This window comes from Populus alba, chromosome 13 (assembly GCF_005239225.2).
Source record: "Populus alba chromosome 13, ASM523922v2, whole genome shotgun sequence".
NCBI lineage: Eukaryota > Viridiplantae > Streptophyta > Magnoliopsida > Malpighiales > Salicaceae > Populus > Populus alba.
In genome coordinates, this window is record NC_133296.1 from 3,221,037 (window position 1) to 3,243,331 (window position 22,295).

Below are 22,295 nucleotides of genomic sequence, written 5' to 3' on the forward strand. Positions count from 1 at the left end.
GATTTTTTTTTCCAATTATATACGTATATATATCGCCGAGTTAGTTTCTACGCCAATATTAGAAATTATATATATATTTGAGTGTTGTATCTAAGATTTGAATACAAAAAATCTGCAAAAGAAAAAAAAACCTTTGTCCTTGAAATTAGAGAAAAACAATTTGTCTTCTATATGATGGTTCATAGCATGCTAGATTCCTGGTCACATAAAAGTCACAATTAAAGAAATTAATAATGGGATTGGAAACAGCCAAAATATATGACTGTATGAGGTAGAAATATTGTAACTCCGCTATAAATATTCCTCTCTGGTTACACCCTCCCATATCTTTCCCCATCTATGAAACCTTCAACCAGAAGAAAGAATAAGAGGATGGAGAGGCAACTTCAAGCCCTAGACAAGTGCATCACAGCGAGTCAAATACCGATAGCCTTTAATCATGCACTGCTATTAGTTGAAGCTGCCAGCATGATCTGAGTTTTCCTTGGTTTTCCTATACGGGAAAGACTAGATCATGTGGCAGTTTCACCTATTGATGGTAGTATGGAAAACCCTAATCAGAACCCTAATTTCCTCCACTGATCTATCTCTGCGAACCCCATTAGGGTTCGGCCTTGGAGAAGAAAACACTAGATGAGGTATGTCTTCTTTTTCCTGTTTGATTTTCACTGATCTGTGTATGTGTTTCCTTATTGTTCTTTTCTCCACCACCAGCTGCTCTTTTATATATGATGGGATGTTTTTTCCTTGTAGTATCTTGAAGTTGTTTCTGTGCCGTACTGCTGTGTTGTGTTCTTCTTATCCATGTCAAAGTTTGTTAAAGAATAGCAAGATGTGATCTTTTAGGGTTGTAACTGACGAGATTTTTGTCTTAACTTGGTTGGTGCTTTTGAGATCTATCTTCCCGTGCCTTGAAGAGAGTGTGCCCTTTCATATTGGAAGAGAGCGCCTTTATATAATTTCTCCATTACAGTTCATGTCAATTTCTGTGTAGTTGGTCATGCATATCCCTTTGCACATCACTGAGAGCCTAATTTCAGCTATGATTTCATTTTTAGTAGAGACGGTATTTCAAGTATAGGTAAATACATACATATCACTAATTTAGTTGTTTTTTCCTATTATGTTTTTTTTTTTTTTTTTTCATCTTGTCTCACTTGTAACACACTTATTTTGTTTTTCTGTAATTAATTATTCAACTCTTTAGAGTTCATCTTTTACATAACTACTTTTTAATTAATATACTCGATTATTATTAAAAAAAAAACATCATGCATGTTCAATCTTCCATCTAGACAGTCTTATTTTATTTGTTGAGTATTGGGACTGGATACATTATGTTTTATGCCAAGGATCATCCTGAAAATATAACCAAAATACAACTTAGTACAAAATATGTGGGATGATAATGCTCATATACGGATTGATGTCTACTTGTCAAATTGAGACTGATTGCCTGGAAGATCACATATATAGCTAGCTGATATATATCGATATGGAGAATAAAACTCTGTGTGTGTGTGTGTGTGTGTGTGTGTGTGTGTGGGTGGAGAGTATGGAGTGTGTTTTGTTCTGGAGTCAACAAATTATATATAATAATGAAAATGGCTAGCAATAGCATGACTGCAGATGCATGAAATATAGGAGCAGGCACTGCTGGACGAAAAATTAATGCAACTTGATCAGAAATGAATATATAGAGCCTCAGATCTAGTACTAGAGGATAGCACAAATTTCCTACTTTTATGTTTTTTCTTAGGAAAAACATATTAGAGTAGGACCTTGAAACGCACACCCCCTATGGAATAATATCATTAGTGCTCCAGGGGATCTCCCGTTGGAATGCAAGCCAAGATCCCATTTTGGATTCTCAAACTCTCTAGTAAAAGATTAAAAAAAAAACCAATTTTTATTTACTGTGTAGATATTTGTGATGGATGCATAATTGTAATATAAATTTGTATCAAATGTGTTACATCAAGTAATTAGAACAAGCTGCAGCAACGTGCTCTATAAACCATTAGTTTTATGAGGTTTAGTTCTTAATTGCAATCATTATCATCCAACCGACCTTTATCTAAATCTCAAGGTCAAACTAGATGACAAATTCTAATAAATTTAGGTCGAATTAGATGAAAGAACACGTATATATGGTTTATTCCTTTCTAGTATCGGCCTCTCATTTTCTTGGTCGAGTCCATATTTTCTATACTTTTTCCTTTTTTTCTCTAGAAAAACATCAATTAATTATATGTGGTGATTATTGATATCCTGATTTGTTGTTCTTGCCTAAGATAAGTTTTGCCCTTCTTTTTCTTGTTGGGGTTTGAGATCGATGAAGCACAAGTTTCTTTGAGGAAGTTAGAATATGGTCAATTTTCTCTACGCCATGAACTCCATGGCACTGCCTCATATGTGAGACTATATATTTTCTTCCTCCATCTGTTTGGATCTCTCTTACGTGTATAGATATATAATGCCTGCCTGCCTTGTGAGATTTGTTCTTGTTGCAATTTAGGGGAAGAGCATAAGTTTGCTGATTAATTTGAGTGTCTCTTAATTACTTATTCACTTTCGTTTTTTTTTTTTAATCTTGCTTCATTTTTCAAAAGAAAAACTCTGTTTAAGTATAACATCCTTACTTACACTTATTATGTATTGAAAAGTCTATATTTTCAAAAGCCTTTATCTCTGTAGATGATTCCTTTTCCCTTTACTCATGATCATGTAGATGTGTCTAGCTAGTACAATTATAAATTCTCTTTCGACCTTAATTATTTAACTGTTTCAGTTTTTTTGTTTGAGCGATTCTCATTGGATGTGGAAGGCTTTACTCAAGGGGCATGCTAATAAAGAATACATATAGCTCAAGCACTGGATTAAGTGACGGCCATTTAATCTCTAGTACTAGTGCAGATCCATTTCAAAAGTATGGTGACAACATAAGGAGCCTGCTTGTGAGTTGCACGACATTAAACATTAATGCTCAATGTAATTTAATTTATGGTGTTTCTCTTTACTTTGGTTGTTGTAGGATGTTACATGTTTTGTCTTTGTCTCGAAGCTCGATCTGGATAGGCTCCATGAAACCTTTCTAAGATTCCCAAAGACAGTACCCAAGTCAAAGAAACGTCACCGATCGGCCTCTCATGTATTTTCTTTGTCTTCTTCTTAATTTCAGGTACTGGAAGACAAGGTTTCTGGGTTCCTTGAAAGAGTTCGTTACAAGACATTAATGGGACTCTCACATGAACTCTACTAACCCTAGCAGGCATATATATCTTCTTGACTCTGGCATTGTTGTTCAGTTACTTACAATTACTCATTGGTCTGTACTTGGAACATATATATTTAGGCTGCCAAAAGAATTTCAACGCCATGGTTTGAACTTTGAAGTCAGAAGCCATAGCATAAGCCGATAATTAGCACTAATTAACTTCTTCATTTCAGGGATTTGACTACTTAAGTTATGGTGCTGACCCTTTTTGGCATTAATGTATCAGTTAGCACCCAGAAAAGTAAAGTGGGTGATTCACTGTTTTCTCAAAAAATAAAAAAAATTGATGCTCTGGAAAGGAATCTCAGTGTAAGATCTTATACACAGAAATTATGCTGGTCAGCTCCTTTTCTTTACAATATCCCACAAGGTTTTATACAGGGTGCTGAGGAAGACGTGATTTCAAGTACTATATTTGGATTGCTTATGGATGGATTTCTGTTTCTTGTGGACCACTACGATGGAACCTTTTCTTGAAAAAAAACAAGATAGGTCTTCATTGATGAAATTAAAAACCGTAGAGGATGAGTTACTGTGGCTCAAAGAAACCCACAGACAGCTAACTATGTATCGGTACACAACTCATGTGAATTATGCAACTTAACCCTTCTTAACAATTTATAGATGAAAATATTAGAACAAGTGGATAGTTTCGCATGTTTATCCTCCGTGACTGCTATTTAATTTTGTTCAATTTATCGTATTTTTTGTAAAATCAGCAGCAGAAGGCAATACATACATACATTTATTTATTTTATTTATTTTTGACGTTTCTACATATTTGACCACTCATATTTTAGTGTCATCGATTGTGTTTCCCAGCATCACAAGAAATTACGACAATGACAACACTTGCTAATTGTTTCATGTACTGCTTAAGAGTAAAGAATGATAATCTGCTCTTTCCAATTAGTTAATTTATTTTAAGTTTTAATACTTCGTATATGCATACATTAAAGAAGAATTAGACTCATTTTTCTACACAAGAACAACAAAAGAACACTCATTTTAAGCTGCTAGCTAGCTCTTTTGTATCTTTTCGCCAATCTATTATTTTCCAATTGGTGTCCTATTAATTAATGCAATTGCTGCAGTAAACTCACTCTACAAAGTAAATAATGATAGCCACACCACCATTGAAGAGCCTCCTCCTTTCAACCAGCTTCACATTGCCACAAACCACTACCATTAACTTTGATTTTTTATACTGTTGTTTTGTGTATAAATATGCAGGTAGCTTATGATTATTGTGTGTGGAAAATATATAGAGAAACACCAGAGAAAAAGAAACTTTTGAGAGTTTTTTCAATATATATATAAGATTGTGTTTTCTACTATTAAAACGATTTATTTTATCTCCTGAATGTTTCTAACCCATCATTAGTGGATTTTCCCACCAACATATATAACATTCATTGTATATAGTTCACTGATGAAGATCCATTGATTATTTATCACCAAATTTAAATCAGAGATACTAAACTATGTTTAATTGTGCTCAACTTAAGGTTTGGACTGCAAACTAGCTAGCTACAGGGGAACGTACAAAGATGACAGAGTGTGAGAATGGCTGGAGTTGGCATGCATTTTCAAAGCATTACCTGCCTTGATCCAACTCCCAATTGCAAAAATAGAAAATGGATTGTATATATATATACTTGTCAGTGACCAAATTAAAGAAAAGATGTTTAATGCAAATTAAACGATGATAGCACAATGATACCAGTCACATATATTGAGCCTCAAATCAATCTTCTTCTTTTTTTTTTTTTAATTAATAGCTAATTAAATAATTATTAATCTCGATCCGGGAATTGATATAGAAAAATCACTAGCATAATTATTTTTTATAAAAATGATATTATTTTATTTTTAAAATATTAATCAAATTAAATTTAAATCAGGTTTGATCATCTGGTTATTTTTTTATTTATTGAATTCAATTAAAAATCAAACATTTTAAATCCTAATTTTTTTCATGCCAGGCCAAATTGGATTTAAGAATAAGGGGTGACATGTCACTAGAGAAGCACTATGATGCAAACTCTTTACGGGTTTTTTTTTTTTTGGCCCATACAAGTGATTGCTAGGTTAAATTAGCCTAGCTCAGCAAAAAGTCTGGAAAACTTAACATCAGCCCAGTTTAGATTAGGCTTGTGGCCCAATGCGATAACACAGCGCAATTTGCCCAGCCCACCAAAGCCCAGGACTAATGGCATAAACTCCTCAGGAGAATCAACCACTCTGATACAACTCATATTGAATTTCCACGTTAATTTAAATAAAAGATAAAAAATAAAAAAAATATTTTTCAATTTATCTCGTACTTCCTTCACAAACATCATTAAGATTCCATGACAACTAAATTTATTAGTGTGTGTTTTGGATGGGAGATAATTTATATTTTTTTTAGTAAAAAATATATATTTTTACTTTTTAAAAGTGTGATTTATGCTTTAAAGGTATTGTATTTTTGAAAAAAAAAACCATCATACATCCAAGCCAAACATATTCTTATCTCTTTCTTCAAAGTTCATATCTTGTTTTACCTTATTGTTTTTTAAAATTAAAGTAATTTTTATTTACCAGAATTATTACTTCTTGACATTTTATTTTAAATGGATATTGTTTTAAAAAAAAATATGAAAAAAAGGACCATTTGGGAAATACATGACCATACGAGATAAAATTATAGTTTGTTTTTAGAGCTCAATGACAAATTAAAAAAAAAAACCCAATATTTAAAACAATTTGACTGATCTTAAGAAAGATTGTTAGTAAATAATTTCGAGATTTTATTATCAGTTATTTTTTTCTTAAAAAAAATCTCAATATTTATGAATTTTGAGCAAGTTGAATTTTTATCAAAATATAAAGTTGAGGGTCACCGGCGGGTGTGGTAAAGGAATTGCTAAAACCTCTGCCGCTGTCCTTACAGTGCTCAAGAAGACATTGCCCCTCCTAAAACCGTACACAGATGAAGTTCGGAGCTTTGTCAATCTTTGATGGGTCCCATCGCAAAATGGGGTTAAGACATCTCCTAACCAACAAGAGCTTGTGGTGGTGGGGCAATCCTGTCAAGACAACAAGGTGCTCTTTTCTTCCTGTTTAATTCTGTTTCTTTTTTTCTTTTTCTTTTTACTGTTTCAAGTGTTATTTTCTGTGCCCACACAACTCCTATAACACCTTGCTCTTTCCATTTGCTGTTGCTTCAAAATAAAACCAAAGAAACAAGAAAGAAAAGGATTTCAATTTGAATAATAAACATGGGAATTTTTCGTAAGTAGAGTTTGAAGATGACCAGAAATGTGAAATGGGATACTGTATGGCATTAGCTTTCCTATTTGATTTCAATGGCGGGTTTCTACTCTTTTGCTGCTATGTTTGAAGGGGCAATTCATGAAGTGATTTTGATATGGCTATGAGGGTTCAATGAAGAGGATCATAGGAATTTCTAGTTTTCATTTTGCTTCGCTTGTGCTCTGCCATCAATATCGACAACATTTTTGTGTTTGGAATATTTTACTTCATGTTTGTTGAGCTAACTGCGTATGGGAATTGGATAATGTTGTCCAATGGAGGGTCATGGTAAAGCAATTTTCCCCACATGTTCGTTAATAAAATGTGCATAGAATAGCATATCGAGACAGCATTGTGTATTCAATTGTATGAGAAACAATGTACAAATGAAAAGAACAAAAGCATAGTTTTAAAATAAGGACTGTTTGACTCCAAATTCCCATGTACCCTTATAACTTGAAAGCAAAATGACAAGTTACAGAGGCCCAAACATAGGAACATTCATGAGTTTTTAACTCCTCGAAGCTGTAGTGATGGAGTGAAATTCACCATCATTCCGAAATTGCTCAGTTTTATCATGTCTTTTGGTGGATGGAGACACCTTGTTATAAAATGCATCTGGTGATTGGTATTGTGCCAAGCCATCAGACTTAGCAGTAAATTTCGAAATGAGAGTTCATGGTGAGGCATATGCCAGCAGATAGATTTATTTTAAATCAAGGGTCTGGACTCCTATGGACAATAAATTCTTGAGCATGAGGGATGTTTAAACTGAAAAGTTGTAATATTGATACTAAAATTAACAAATATGCTTACAGATACTGTCTTAGAATGAGGCCATGTTGACATTTATTTTTTCATGCGATCACCTAGAATATTTGTATGATGTCCTCCACTGCAGAAGATAATATTTTTTCAGATTTGAAGTTTCTATTGTTGTTTTCCTTGTTTAATATGCTATGGCAATTGGTTTTCTTTTTGGTCCGTTTTCTGCTGTGGCTCCTTTTATTTTGGAGAGAGATTGTGTGTGTAGCATGGGAGTTGCGCAAGGACTAAGTTGAAGAACCGAAGTGCCAAGCATATCCTTCTTTTTTGGTTACATATCATTCATGTTCTTACACACACTCATGTATGCTCATGTGCGTGCGCGCACATAGACAAACATACCAGACGAACAATGAAATTAGAATTATGATAGCTGAAACTTTTGGAGCAAAGGTAGTTGGTTTGAATTGAATATCTTCAATATCAAAAAATAATTTTTAATTCCACCAGACCCTGTTTGCCATCTCTCTAAAACTTCACGTTGTAGTTTACCATTTGATGCAACATTTTATATGTTCAGTTTCTCTGGTCTTCTGACTCTCAACTCCGTTCTATATTTCAATTATTTTGTTGAGAATTCTGATCCTTGCTGTTCAACCCCAACTCTTCATTAGGTTTCTTCCTGCCCACCCCAAAGTTGAATGAAAAAACTTCAATCATATTTTAGCTTGGGGTTTAACTGTAAGAGGAACTGTTCAAGCCCATGTGAGCTTCTTTGCTTTTCTTTTCTAGTGTCCCTAACTTGAAACTTTTCTTTTGTGACCCGTCAAATGATCTTATGGTTAGTGAATATAGAGCAGATATCAGGTATATTTATGTTTCCGTCATCCCATTTAAGAAATGGTTTGTTTCTGTTATTGTGCTCTGCGTGTTTAAGTGAAGTGCTAAGATTATTTGGAGCATTAGGACATGTTTATTTAAAAAAAATATTTTCTGCTGAGTTTTGGCCTCTCCCACACTGGAATCCGGGAACCATTACATAAGTGCACACACCTGTGAACAACTTGTGCTTCAGTACAATTATGCTGCATTAGTTATTCTCTGTTACACAAGCAATGACTTCTAAGTTCTTAAACCTTTGAAATTGAGAGTAATTGCTTTTTACATAGAATTATCACAATCCATATATTAGAATCCTTTTGGTCTCTGCAAGTAAATCTGTGAGTTCCCATTTCGAAAGTAGCTTGGTTTAAATGACTGAATAGTTGTTTGTCACAAACATAGCCTTGGGTGTGAGGTCCGTGGTTGACCTTCTATTAGTTCAATGATGGAAATTCCTCGTAGTTCTTCTTATCTGATCTTCTATTAGTGCCTACATTCAAGGGCATGTATGGGCTCGGGTGGGCTCTAGCCCAGGTCAAGATTTTATTAATATTTTTTCACTAGTTTTATGTAAAGAAAAATTGTAATTCTCAATTGAGGTATCAAAAAATTCTGAAAATTTACGTAGAGCCTTTTAATATGATGCTTTAGCTTGGGTTAAAATTTCAGAATTTTTGGAGAAATTCAGAAATTTGATAAAAAAAATCACAATTTAACTAATTTTATGTTATTGGGTGTAATTTTCAATCCGATCACCAGATTGAACTGAAATTTTACGAAGGATCTTAAAATATATTGAATAAAATCTAGTTAAAATTTTAGGATGAACAGAGTTTGGTAGTGCTAACAAAAAAAAGGTCAAATAAAAGCAAAACGACTTATTAAGGGTAAAATGGTTATTTGCCATTAAAAAATAAAACAAATCAGTTCTTCCTTCCTTTTATATGTTGCTGACTGGGTAGAAGCAGAATATAAAAAGAAAGAAAAGAAAAGGCGAGAGAGCAGAGAGAAAAGTTAAGGAAAAAACATAAAAAAAATATCCAAGGAAAAAAAATAAAAAAAGTGAGAGAATAGCCTTTTAAACTTATAAAGTTCAACTTATAAAATACTAATCTAAAGAAGAATCAAGTAATGGAAGGAGGAATTGAGAAAGGGAAAAAATTTAATTACTTTGTTTTTCAGTTGACATGAGATACTTATTTTATTCCAGTTGAGGGGTTACAATATCGATTCAGATTCTATTATAGATGAATTATATTCCACAAAACATCGAAGGGTATAACTTTAATAATGAGTTTATTTTTACTTTACTTTAATTTTTATACTTTCAAATTTATTTTTTAATATTTTGGGTAGTGTATTTGAATTAAAACTTATTGTTAACTTTAAAAATTCATGTACATAAATTAATAATTTATCTTAAAAAAATTTATATATTTATTTATTAACCTAGGGCAGGAAAAATTCGTAGCTCTACCCTTGCTTACATATAATTGCAAATAAGATACGAAAGCAGAATAAGAACAAGAACTTTCTCATCAATTGGGCCGGGGATTTCATTCAGAACATAAAGATATAAAATGCAGTTACTAGATTCCATATTTGCACAAATTTGATTCCATAGATTCTCTAAAAGAAACTGCAAACAACAAGCTTTGAAATCTAAAATTTCCTTGTCTGATATACCCTGAACAGGAGAAAAAAGAAGAAGAAGAAACGTGGCTGTGTGTTCTTATGATCCATCGGCTGCTTGGAAGAAACTGGAATGCATTTCACAAGACAGCCAATTGGGCAAGACAGAACTGCAATGGCAATGCAAGCACCCCGATTCAGTAATTAGATTCACTTAATTCCATATATACTCCAAAAGAAACAGCTAACAATTGAAAGCTTTCAAAAAAATTATAATTATCTAAACATTCCTGGTTAAATCTACCATATGCAGGAAAAGCAAAATGAATAAAGTAGGAGGATAACTGTGTAGAATTGTTAGAGTATGAAAATTATATTTATCTTATTCTTAATGCATGAGTACAATATGTATATATACATGTCTAGGATTAATCTAAATCCGTAGAATCAAGCTATAATTGAATAATTGAATGCATATAAATCAGTCCTGCAATCAGCCTTGACAATCATATAGTTGACTTACTCTATTTAAAACAATAATCAATTTTATAATTAATTTACTATATTTACAACATTTCCCCTCAAGCTGGAGCATATATGTTAATCATGCCCAGCTTGTTACAAATATATTCAATCCTAAGATCACTCAAATGAAGATATCACCCAGCTGCTCTGTAGTTTTGACAAACTAAGTTTTTGACATGAATAGTAAAAAAGCCCAATTGATTTAGTATATTTACAACAAACTGATTAGTGGATTTGTGTCCGCTTGCAAGAAACTGGAATGCACTTCACTAGACAACCAATTGGCCAAGAAAGAACTGCAATGGCAATGCAGGCACCCCACTGCTGCCAATTCAACCTTTCAGTGCTGGCAAACTTCTTAAGAAGCTCCACCATCAGCACTTGAAGAATTATGGTAATTCCTATGATTGCTAAGAATAACTTGTTCTTATGTATCCCCTTGAATATGTTCATCTTCTCCAGCTTCCGTGCATTGAACTCATTAAACACTTGGCAGAGGACAAAAGTGTTGAAGATGAGGGTATTCTTAACTTCCTCATCCACACCAAATATCGCTTTTCCCTTGAACTGTAGAGTCAGTAAGATGGTGACCTGATACAGGGCCTGAGCAAGGAGGTTCCTCCACATGATTTTGGTGATAAGTGGCTCTAATCGACCCACAGGTGGCTTTGCCATGAGATCATTCGTCGGTTGTTCAGTGGCCAAGGCTAGTGCTCCCAAGGTGTCCATTATGAGATTAACCCACAGCAGCTGGACTGCAGTCAGAGGGACTTTTCCAGAAGAAACAGCTGCAACGAAGTTGATGACAAGGGCAGCAACATTGACAGTGAGCTGAAATTGAATGAACTTCTGAATATTGTTGTAGACACACCTTCCCCACCTCAATACAGTCACCACAGAGGTGAAGTTATCATCCAATATGACAATGTCTGAGCTCTCCTTTGCCACCTCGGTCCCTTGAATTCCCATGGAGAGCCCAATATCTGCTTCCTTTAGAGCAGGGGCATCATTTGTGCCATCACCAGTGACTGCTACCACGTGACCTTTCTCCTTTAAGCACTGTACCATGAGAAGCTTGTCGAATGGGGATGATCTTGCCATAACCTGGATATTATCAATCTTGGCTATCCTCTCTGCAGGTGAGTAGTTTCTGAATTGTACACCTTCTACTACAGCACCATTCTTCATGTCTTCAGGATTGAGAATCCCGCATTCAATAGCTATAGCTCTTGCTGTATGTATATTGTCACCAGTAATCATTTTAACATCCACTCCTGCATTCTTACATGATTCCACTGCCGTTTTGACTCCTATTCGGCATGGGTCCTTCAAACCCACAAGCCCCATAAAGGTCATTCCATTTTCTTCAAGCTTCGCAGATGCCTGGCTATTCTCTTCTACAACCTTTTTGTGGGCAAAAGCAATGCATCTTAGGCTTCTGGCTGCCATACTCTGAATTATGGCCCCAAATTGCATTTTTTCTTCCTCATTCAAGTCTCTTAGCTCTCCATTTCTGACATAATAATTTGAACAAATTGCGAGTATCATCTCGGCAGCTCCCTTCCAGTGTGAATGAATCGCCTTTTCACTGTTTTTCCTCATCAACACTCCACTTCTCTTTTTCTCGGAATTAAAGGTTTCTACATGTATTATTTCACATTTTCCCTTTGTTTCATTGATATCCATGCCCAAATCCATTACAGCCCAAGAAAGTATTGCTTTTTCAGTCGGACTGCCAATAATTTCAGGAACTAAGTTAGGATGAGATTTGTTGACAGTACCTGTTGTATTTAAAGCAACCCCTTCTTGTAGTAACTGATAGACCTCTGATTCTATTTCAGTCTTATCCTCAATTGTTTCTTTCCCAAGACAGAACTCTGTAACCTTCATTTGGTTCAAGGTAAGAGTGCCTGTTTTGTCTGTGCAGATTGTTGTGGCTGAACCCATTGTTTCACAAGCAGAGAGCTTACGGACCATGGCGTTATCTTTCATCATTTTTTTCATAGAGTAAGCCAGAGTTAGGGTTACAGCTAGAGGGAGACCTTCTGGAATTGCCACCACGACAATGGTCACTGCAGCAGCAATAATGCTCACAACTGAATCCAGTACATCACTGACCTTTGTTTTGCTCCCATAGTATTCTTTCCGACCATTATCATCTCTAGTATTTCCTGTGAAGTACCTTATCATCATAACGGCAAGCACAAGAATGGCAACTGTCAATCCAACCTTCCCAATATAAGAAGTGAGCTTGTTGAGGCGAGCTTGCAATGGAGTTTGCTCATCCAAATCACGACTTATCGAACTCATCATCTCTCCCCATGCTGTATTCATGCCAACAGATGTGACAAGCATGAAGCCAAAGCCATCAGTCACCTTTGTACCAGAGAGCAAGAAAGGGTTTTCGCTTCCATTCACCTCAACGTGGTCGCTTTCTCCGGTCATGCTAGATTCGTCCACCTTCAAAGAATACCCATGCAAGAATAACCCATCAGCAGGTATTTGGTCTCCAATCTTCAAAGACACCACATCACCCACCACCACATCAAAAATAGATATATGATTGTGCCTCCCATCTCTCACTACTTGCACAGTTATGTCGCGGCTCTCATCAGATAACTTCTCAAATTGTTTGGATTGCTTGAAGTTGCTGATAGCAGAGACAGCAATAACTAGAACAACTGCGACAATAATGCTTCCTCCATCATACCACCCATTTTTCAGGCCATGCTGTTTGATACCGAATACCAAGGACATAATAGCGCAGACCAAAAGAATGATAATGGTCGGGTCCTTGCATGCTTCGATAACAAAGCTTAGAAAGCTTTTTGAAGGAGGCTTCTTAAACCTATTTGCACCAAAAACATCCCTTCTAAACGCAGCATCAGCCTCCCTTGTACCATCCTTCACATCAGTTTCTAGAATTGTGGCAACTTGTATAACTCCTCCCAGTTTGTTCAAAGATTCAAGGTTCTTTTCTTTTATAATATCATTGAGGGTTCTCTGATCGACATGAGTCAAAGAACCAAGTTTATTCTCATGCTGGAACGTATCATCATGAACATCAACAGCAACGTAGGATAGGGAGCGCAGGATCTTGGTCTGTCTTTCAAGAGCTTTCTTGGATAAAGAAACAAGAAGCCTTGTGAAATATATGGCCGTGTAAGCAATCCTCCACCTTCTCTGATTGCGTTTTGGCTCTGGTATCAGATTTTCTTGATCAAGAGTAATATTGTCGCTAGTTTTTCGAGACCTCATAGTCATGGTGATGACTAATTAGGAAAGTTTGATTAAAGTAAAAACAACAGGTTGAAAAAGAGTCAAGTGTGTTTCCAAGCAGTGTTTAGGGTTTTTTGTTTCTGAAGGAACAGACGTCAAGGTTTAGAAAGATGAAACTGAAGGTTTCTGTGCTATAGAGAACGCAAAAATACATCCCTTCTGTCAGATAGTTACACAGTGATTTGCTTTGAACCCACGTCAGAGAATATATATTAAAGAACTCTATTAGGTGTGGGGAAAGCACTATAGCTTCCCCGTCTTTTAATTATACTTATAATAATTATATTATTATATTATAATTAAGTAATATATTAAAACGCGTAGCTTTTTTAATGTTGCTAAAGCTGTTTTTTTTTTTTTTTTTACAGTTTTTTTTTTATTTGTTCTTCTGTGGCATTCTCTTTTAGTGTTTGGTTTTTTTTTCTTTAGTAGTTTTTTTTTTCTTTTTAGCTTTAGCTTTTGTTTTTTTTTTAATGTTTTTTTACTGTAGCAGCTTTTTTTTATTTATTATTTTTGTTTTTCTTACATGTTTTTTTTTAATGCGTTGGTTTTTCACTTTAGCAGCTTTTTTTTTCCCTCTCTTTTGTTTCTTTTTGTTTTTTACATGTAATTAAGTAATATACTAAAACGCGTAGCTTTTTCACTGTAGCTAAAGTTGTTTCTTGCAGGTTTTTTTTGGTTTTGGTTTTTTTTTTCTGTAGTAGTTTTTCCTTTTTATTATTTTTTGCTTTTGCTTTTGTTTTTTTTAAAATGTTTTTTCACTGTAGCAGTTTTTTTTTACATGTTTTTTTTTTTAACGCGTGGGTTTTTCATTGTAGCAACTTTTTTTTTTTTCCTCGCTTTTGTTTCTTTTGTTTTTTACATATAATGTATCATTATGCACATAGTGAAACACTTGATTTTTTTTTTTTGTTTTTGTTTTTTTTTTTCTTTTAATGATTTTTTTTTGTTTAATTTAGTTTGTTAATGTGAAAAAAAAAAATTTAATTTAGTTATCATATTTTCATTACACGGATCTTGGTTTTTTTTTTTTATATATATATATTAAGCTGGTTGAGAACTTAGCTTTGTAGCTTTTTTTTTTTTAAAAAAAAAAAAAAACACTATGGATTACTACAGTGTTTCCCTTATATGATTTTTTGTTTGGCTGCAGTGTTTCCCCCACATGTTTATTTTTTAAATTATCTTTTGTTAAATTTATTTTTTTAATATTGAGTTGGTTGAGAATCTAGCTTTAGCTTTAGCTTTCCCCATGTTTTCTCATTATAATTATTATTATATTGTATTATATTATATGACTGTTTTTTTATTTTTTATTTTTTTTAATGAATTGTTTTTGTTTGATTTAGTTTGTTAATGTTAATTTTTTTTTTATTTAGTTATCATATTTTCATGATATGAATCTCGGGTTTGATGGGTTAACCTGATTTGACGAGTTATTTTTTTCATTTAGTTTAGTTTGTTAAAGTTAATTTTCTTTCTATTTAATTATCAGACTTTCATGACACGTATCCTGGGCTTGACGGGTTAACTTAGTTTGATGGGTTAACCCGGTTAATTATGGGTAAACCCGTCATTTTTTTTTTCTATTTAGTTATCAAACTTTCATGACGCAAATCTCAGCTTTTACGAGATAACCTGGTTTAAAGGGTTAACCCAATTAATTCAATTTTTTTTTTTCTTTTTCTTCATTAGTTTTTTTCCTTTCTGTTGATTTTTTTAATTAATCTATTTAATTATCATACTTTAATGACACGACCTTATAGCCAGACCCACATCCAATATTCTTGGGTCTGATGTTTCAGTCAGACTCACTTAAACTTAGATCATGCAAGTTTAATTTTATTATTAATATTATAAATATTACTTTTAGGTCAGACGTTGCAACCAAATCCAAGATTCTTGGGTATAACTTTGCAGAAAAACCCAAGATTTTTAAATTTTTATTTTTTTTAATATTTTTTATAAAAAAAAATGACCCGCGGCATCGCGCGGGTATCAAAGCTAGTATATATATCAAATGCGTTGACTGTCATTGAGTTTTTTTAGTATTATTTTTTTAATTATAAATTGAAGATTTGATATACATTCTTAATAAAATAAATTAAGAATTACGTGTTAATAAATGTTAGAAAAAGATTATTAATGTTAACACTAAGTAGAAAAGCCCAATTTAATTATATTATATAATAATTTATTTTTGTAAGAATGACAATAATTTAAATCCTCTTGAAACAAAATAATTTGCTATTATAATTTTTCTAAAAAAGTTAACCTTTTTCATTCTATGTTCTTTATTTAATAAAAATTAAAAGCAATAAAGAAAATATCAGAACTTCTTTGTCTTTACTAAAAAGCCTCAATGTTAGTTTTTAATTCTTTTTTAACATTGAGACAAAAATATTCTGAATTGGTATAGGGTAGTTTATTAAATTTATGATCGGTATCATAAAAATGTAGTTGAGTTTAATAATTTTTTTAATCTATTTTTTATTTAATTATTTAATAATAAAAAAATAAACATGTATAGAAAGTCATCAAATAAAAATTTTAAAAAAATGTTGAAAGACGGTATAAAAGTAATTGCTAATATTATATAAAAAAAATTATAATCTTATTTGAAAACAAAGTTAAAATTGAATGGTATTTAATAAAGTATAAATCAAATATATTTTTAGTTAATTTATTTTAATGAATTTTATTGATATTTTTTATTGCTCCTTCCTCGCATAACTTTGAATTGCCCAACCAACATGGAATAAATAGAAATGTGTTTTTGATTAGGGGATAAAGATATAGATATAAAATTAATTTATTTTTATAACAAATTTAAAATAAATTTATATTATTTCAAAACAAGGAAAACTCGGAACTTGTCCTCTCTGTTTTTATTATATATTTTCATCCTCATGGTTATTTTACCTTTGGCAACAAGTAATGTCATTTTTATGCTATATTCCGAGCAGCTTCCGATAGAGCTAGCTTTAGTTTTTATATCTTATCATAAGTCTTGTGATTCCATGAAAGGAAGAAAAGCAATTTCTTATATATTATGTTATTTTTTTAATTAAAGTTAAAAGCATTTTAAAAAGTCATGGAAAATAATAAAAAAAATACTTTAAAAAATCATGAGCTTGTTTGTTTCTTCGTTTCAAAAGCGTTTTTGAAAAAAATTAAAATTTTTTTATTAACTTTAAATTAATATATTTTTAGTATTTTTAAATCATTTTGATGTGCTAATGTCAAAAATAATTTTTTTAAAATAAAAAAAAACAGTATTAACATGTATTTTAATACGAAAATTATTTTAAAAACAACTACAACTACACTACCAAACAAGCTAGCGAAAAGCAAATAGGTGGAGAGGAAAATATATCACTTTTTCTTGGTTGGCGGCATCCAAAAAGTAATAAGCTTCGCCCTTTTACGTGTTCCTTCATGGTCCTTTCCTTACTATCTGAGGCTGTGTTTGTTTCCTGTAAAGTTGTTTTCGGAAATCACTTTTCAAACTTTCCTGTATTTGTTTGTCATTAGAAAAGTTGGTTAACGGAAAATACTTTCCGGTCAACGGAAAACACTTTTCAGTTAAAGAAAAATTTGGCTTGATTTCCAGGAAAATGTTTTCCTTTTATTTTGGGCGGAAAACACTTTCTGAAAATTGTGAAAAATTTAGAAATGTCATATTATTTGCTGATTATATCAAATTTGGTCCTCAAACTTTGATTGTTTATATATATATTGTTTTGAATTTTTTTTTCAATTTCATCCCTTAGAATTTAATTTTTATATTAATTTTGGTGCTCATTTTTATAATTGCTATTTAATTTTCCCTTATCATTTTTTAATTAAAGTTTTTTATCTATCAAATTTGATCCTCATTTTTTTTATTGTTACTTATTTTATTTGAAATAATTTATGAAATATTAATTATTGTTATTATTTTAATTTCATCTTTCAATTTTTTTATTTTTTAGATTTGATCTCTATTATTTTAATTATTATTTATTTTATTTGAGATAATTTATGAAATTATATTTTTTTTCAATTTTATTCTCATTCAACTTTTTAATTTGTAAGATTTGTTTCTCGTTATTTTAATAAATTTAAGAAAAATAAAATATTAATAAGTTATTTTCTAGCTCATTTTCCATGACATAACCAAACACTGGAAAGTGTTTTCCAACTTATTTTTTATTACACTATCAAACATCAAAAAATATTTTTTTAGAATTCACTTTTATTCACTTTTTTTAAAAAAATCTACTTTCCAGCAAATAAATGGATATGAGTTTAATAATCATAATAAAAGCTCAAGGAACAACCAAACATCTACGAGAAAAGTGTTTTTTCTGACTCAACATGACAGTACGTACTCTTGGCAAGCGAATTATTTAGCAAGACAGTGACGATTATGGCTAATAAAGACCCAGAATTCATTACATTTCAAGCTTAATTAGAAAGGGTTGGATTTCAAATCTCTGTAACATTGCGTTATATTTATTGATTGTTTCCTAGCAATATTCTTTCGGCAACTCTTCTGCCATGAAATGTTTTCCAAAGACTTGGATAATTAACGCTAATACATTATAACTTCGCATTGATGTTTTTCTCCTTTATTTTAAGAGTTTCGAGTTCAAATGTGGATGGAATAATTTGTCTGGCTGATGACCACGCAAGAGAAACTTTCCACTTTACTGTTGTGCTACTGTTTTTCCATTTATGACAGTATTTACAATTCAATATCGATGATCTGTTCTTGACTCCTATCAGCACCCTAATCTTTGACTGCTGTATGGCATGGAAGAGCAATAATGTTCTTACAAGTTAAATTAAGATCGACTGTGACATTTTGATTAGAGCATTGCAACCTTTTAAAACCACCAACCACGATTGAGCTTCAAGCTCCTGACTCTCAGTCTTGCGAGAAACAAAATAAAAAATAGTCCATGTTTCTCAAAACCATGAGATTCCCTAGTGTTCTTGAAAGGCCAGACATCGAATCTGTACTCGTGTTTTTCATGTAATAAAAGCATAGCCTAAGGGAGAGAGGAAAGGATAAATTCAAGTGTGATTAAGATTGTTAGTACAAGTAATAAGTAGAATCGATCCCTTGGAGAGAGAGAGAGAGAGAGAAAGAACATTAAAAAGTAGAAGGTGATTCCCAGGTTCCTCACAAACTAGATGGAATACACCAGGGAAGTAACCTCGAAGGCAAGTAAAGGATTTCTCAAAGTTTTTTTCAACCTTTTTTATGAGAAGTTTGTTTATTTTCTAAACTCAAACAAGTCTTTGCGCATTAACGTAGCATCCACCACAAGCAAAGGCGGAGCTAGGATTATTTATTAGGGGTGACAAAAAATAATATAACAAGATATAATATTTGATTTAATTTATTATACATGAGTTGTAAAAAAACCAGTAAAAAAAAACCAACATGATTTAGTTTTATTTAAATAACTTATTACAAACATATAATGTAAAAGGTTTGGAGCAATATCAAATTAAGTCAAAACAATGAAGTTAATTTCATGTTCATGATGTATCTATCATTTTAATGTTGTTGATCTTTATACCTATCAAATATAAGCATACAAAGTATATAAAAAACATTAGCTAAAGCGAAGCATTATTTTATATTTGATAAACTTTGAAATAAAGTAAAAAATAATAAAGAATGATTCTTACATATTATTTTAATTATGTTCGTTGTTATTTCATAGATTAGAAATAATCGATTATAATATAAATTGTGAATCTTTCAATAATTTTTTTTACTATATAGACAATCAAATAATTTGCAAGAAAATCATCCTCCATCCGATTGCGAAGTCTTGTTTTAACAATTTTCATCGTTGAGAAAGCTCGTTCAGTAATTTATGTCGAAAGAGTTAAAATAAACCGAATTAACCTGTCAAATAGTGGATAAATATTTTTCCTTTAAAAAAAATCAATTCTTCTTATTTTGTTCATGGTTCAACATAAGATCAAAACATATATCGTGAGAAAAAATTGATAATTTTGATGGCTCTTGTAAAAACAAAACATAAAAAAAAATAAAAAATCCAAGCATAATCAAAACAAACCAATAAAATATATCTAATTAATCAGAAAAAAAAATCACCATCAAGAATTCAAAAAAAAAATTGTTAAAACTAGCAGATCTTAAAAACAAAGAGCAAAAATAATAAAATTTTATATAAAAAAAAACTCATCAAATTCTTAATAAACATCTCAAAAAAAAATTAAAAATATATTTTAAATTTAAGTTATCAATATCCAATTATCTTGTTTTGTTTAATGAAAGATGAATTAATTGGTACTCTACTTTAATTTTTTCACAATATTTTTTTTTTTTTTTGTGATTTGTATCGATCAAGTGCGCTATAAAAATTTATATTAGGGTTGTAGGAAGAGAAAATATAGCAAAAACACATCGATAACTTTATATTTTTTGTTCTTTCCACGTAGGCATACAGGTAGCATAAAATCAAGGCAAAGTCAAAGGAATTCAAAAGTAAAGCAAAGGATAGCAAATATATTTACTAGACCCATCTCATTAAATAATATTACATCTCCTCACATTTAATTATCAAATAATAATAATAATAAAAAAGTCTTGTAAGGGCCCAAGTCCCTGTTTACCATCTCTCATTCCACCACAAGTTACTGTATACAACTTGGACTTGAAAATAGCTAGTTTTTTTAATTCAGGTTTTACGTTTGCATGATGTGATTGTGAACAACTCTGATCATCAAGCCTTTGTTTTCAAAAAGACGAGACTTAAACGAGTCCTCGTCAATTCTAAAGCGACTACGTTAAAGTAGCCAGAAACTTTTCTATGATGATTTGAAGAAACTCATACAATATATTATTAAAAAAGAAAAAAGAAGAAGGAAAAAACGTAAAAAGTCTTGACGCGTTTTTGAAGAGCCCGTTTGGCTCTGCGGCTGCGGCTGCCTTTTATTGAAAACGCAGTTGCAGCCGTTTGGTTAATTAAAATTGAGATGTACTATTCACTGGGACCCACCTTTTTTCTGCGTTGGAAACGCAGCATTTGAGAAGCAAGAATTCGTTGCTTTTTGTTTACTGTTCATGTTAATTGCACTGGGACCCACCTTTCACTCGTGTTTTCCTACGACTATGTGTTTCGCACACTCAAGGAGGTTCTTCCAAGTACCCTCGTCGTAGACAATGAATAAACACAAGCAAGCATAAGCGAACACAAGCAAACACACCAAGCTTTTACAAGAATCCCTCTCAACCTTTATTGATCTCGTTAACAAAGGAAATACACAAAAATGGTGTGTGCTATGCACAAATTCGCATGCTACAAAGCAAGAGGCTTGGCAGCCTATTTATAGCCAAAGATGAGCTTCCATTCTCACCTAACATCCCCTAATTTCGGGGCATAGTGGAGCACTACCTCCCCCATGATTCCCATTCACATGGCCTAGTGGAGCACTACCTTCCCCCATGATTCCCATTCACATGGCCTAATGGAGTATCATCCCCACCATTATCTTTAGTGGGTTGGTGAAGCACTTTCTTCACCAACTTTCGGCCCCTCCACCCATGTTCTGCCTGCCCTCATGGCAGTCCCATTTGTCTGCCTTGCTATGTTAGCTACTGACTTAGAATGTCCATCATCTAAGCCCCACGTCCATGCCAAGTCGCCAGCTCAAAGACTTGCACAGACCCTTGCACGCTGCCTGCCGAATTCATTTCTGCCGCAGTCCATCGCTGCCGAATTCCTAGGCAATGTGCCTTCGTTGGCGCGCCCCGCGCCTAGACCTCTAACAAACCACCCCCACTAGAAGAGTCTGACGTCCTCGTCGGAATAGACGTGAGGTAGTCTTGTATTTGATCCTCAAATTGCCACAAGTCAGTGTCTTTCTCCCACGAAACCTCCTCATTTTTCCTCCATTTTACCAAGAATTCTGTCCGCCGATTCTTTCTATGTTGGCCAAGTCGACGATGGTCCATGATCTTGACGATCCCATCATCAAATTGCTTGTGAATGGTAGGAGGAGCTCGTTGTGACTTGCTTCTTTTCGGATCCTCGCTGTCTTCATGAAAAGGCCGTAAGTAACTTACGTGAAGTGTCGGATGAAGTTTCAGCCGTTCGGGCAGCTTCAACCTATAGGCCACAACGCCTACCTTTTTAATGACTTCGAACGGTCCATCGTACCTTGGCACCAACCCTCGGTGCTTCGTTGTTCCCACAATTTTCTTCCAAATCTGCGGAGTTAACTTGAGCAACACCTTGTCACCCACACTGAATTCCAGCAATCTCCGCTTTTGATTAGCATATTTGAGCATTCGTTTTCTTGCCTTACGCAAGCTATCTTGTGCTTGCTCAAATAGCTCTTGCCGCTCCATCGCAAACCTGTATGCTGCTGGACTCTTCCCACCCGTTATCTGCACTGCAATCTCCGCAGGAGTTTGGGGTTGAGCTCCCAACACTAGCTCAAACGGACTTGCTTCCGTTGCCGAGGATTTTTGAAGATTATAGCAAAACTGCGCACTATCAAGCAACTCCAACCAGTTTCGTTGCATCGCTGTCACGTAGTGTCTCAAATACTCCTCAAGCAAAGCATTTATCCTTCATGTGAACAGTGCAAGGAATTGCACTGT

General features: G+C 33.1%; 1 protein-coding gene and 1 long non-coding RNA gene across 2 annotated transcripts; one reads left to right on the forward strand and one right to left on the reverse strand.

Moving 5' to 3' along the window:
* The first annotated feature begins 645 nt into the window (after positions 1-645).
* Positions 646-3,495, forward strand: LOC140954431 (uncharacterized). Its single transcript, XR_012167657.1, has 2 exons — positions 646-2,957; positions 3,182-3,495. It is a non-coding gene; the product is annotated as an uncharacterized lncRNA (long non-coding RNA).
* A 7,001-nt stretch (positions 3,496-10,496) lies between these two features.
* On the reverse strand, positions 10,497-13,780 carry LOC118044046 (calcium-transporting ATPase 12, plasma membrane-type). The gene has a single exon (XM_035052195.2). It carries the CDS (start codon positions 13,643-13,645, stop codon positions 10,607-10,609), a length of 3,039 nt encoding a protein of 1,012 aa, XP_034908086.1. The 5' UTR covers positions 13,646-13,780; the 3' UTR covers positions 10,497-10,606.
* Positions 13,781-22,295: the final 8,515 nt, after the last annotated feature.

Excerpts from the sequence above, each read along its gene's own strand:
- LOC118044046 (XM_035052195.2), bottom strand. The coding sequence starts at position 13,645 with ATGACTATGAGGTCTCGAAAAACTAGCGACAATATTACTCTTGATCAA.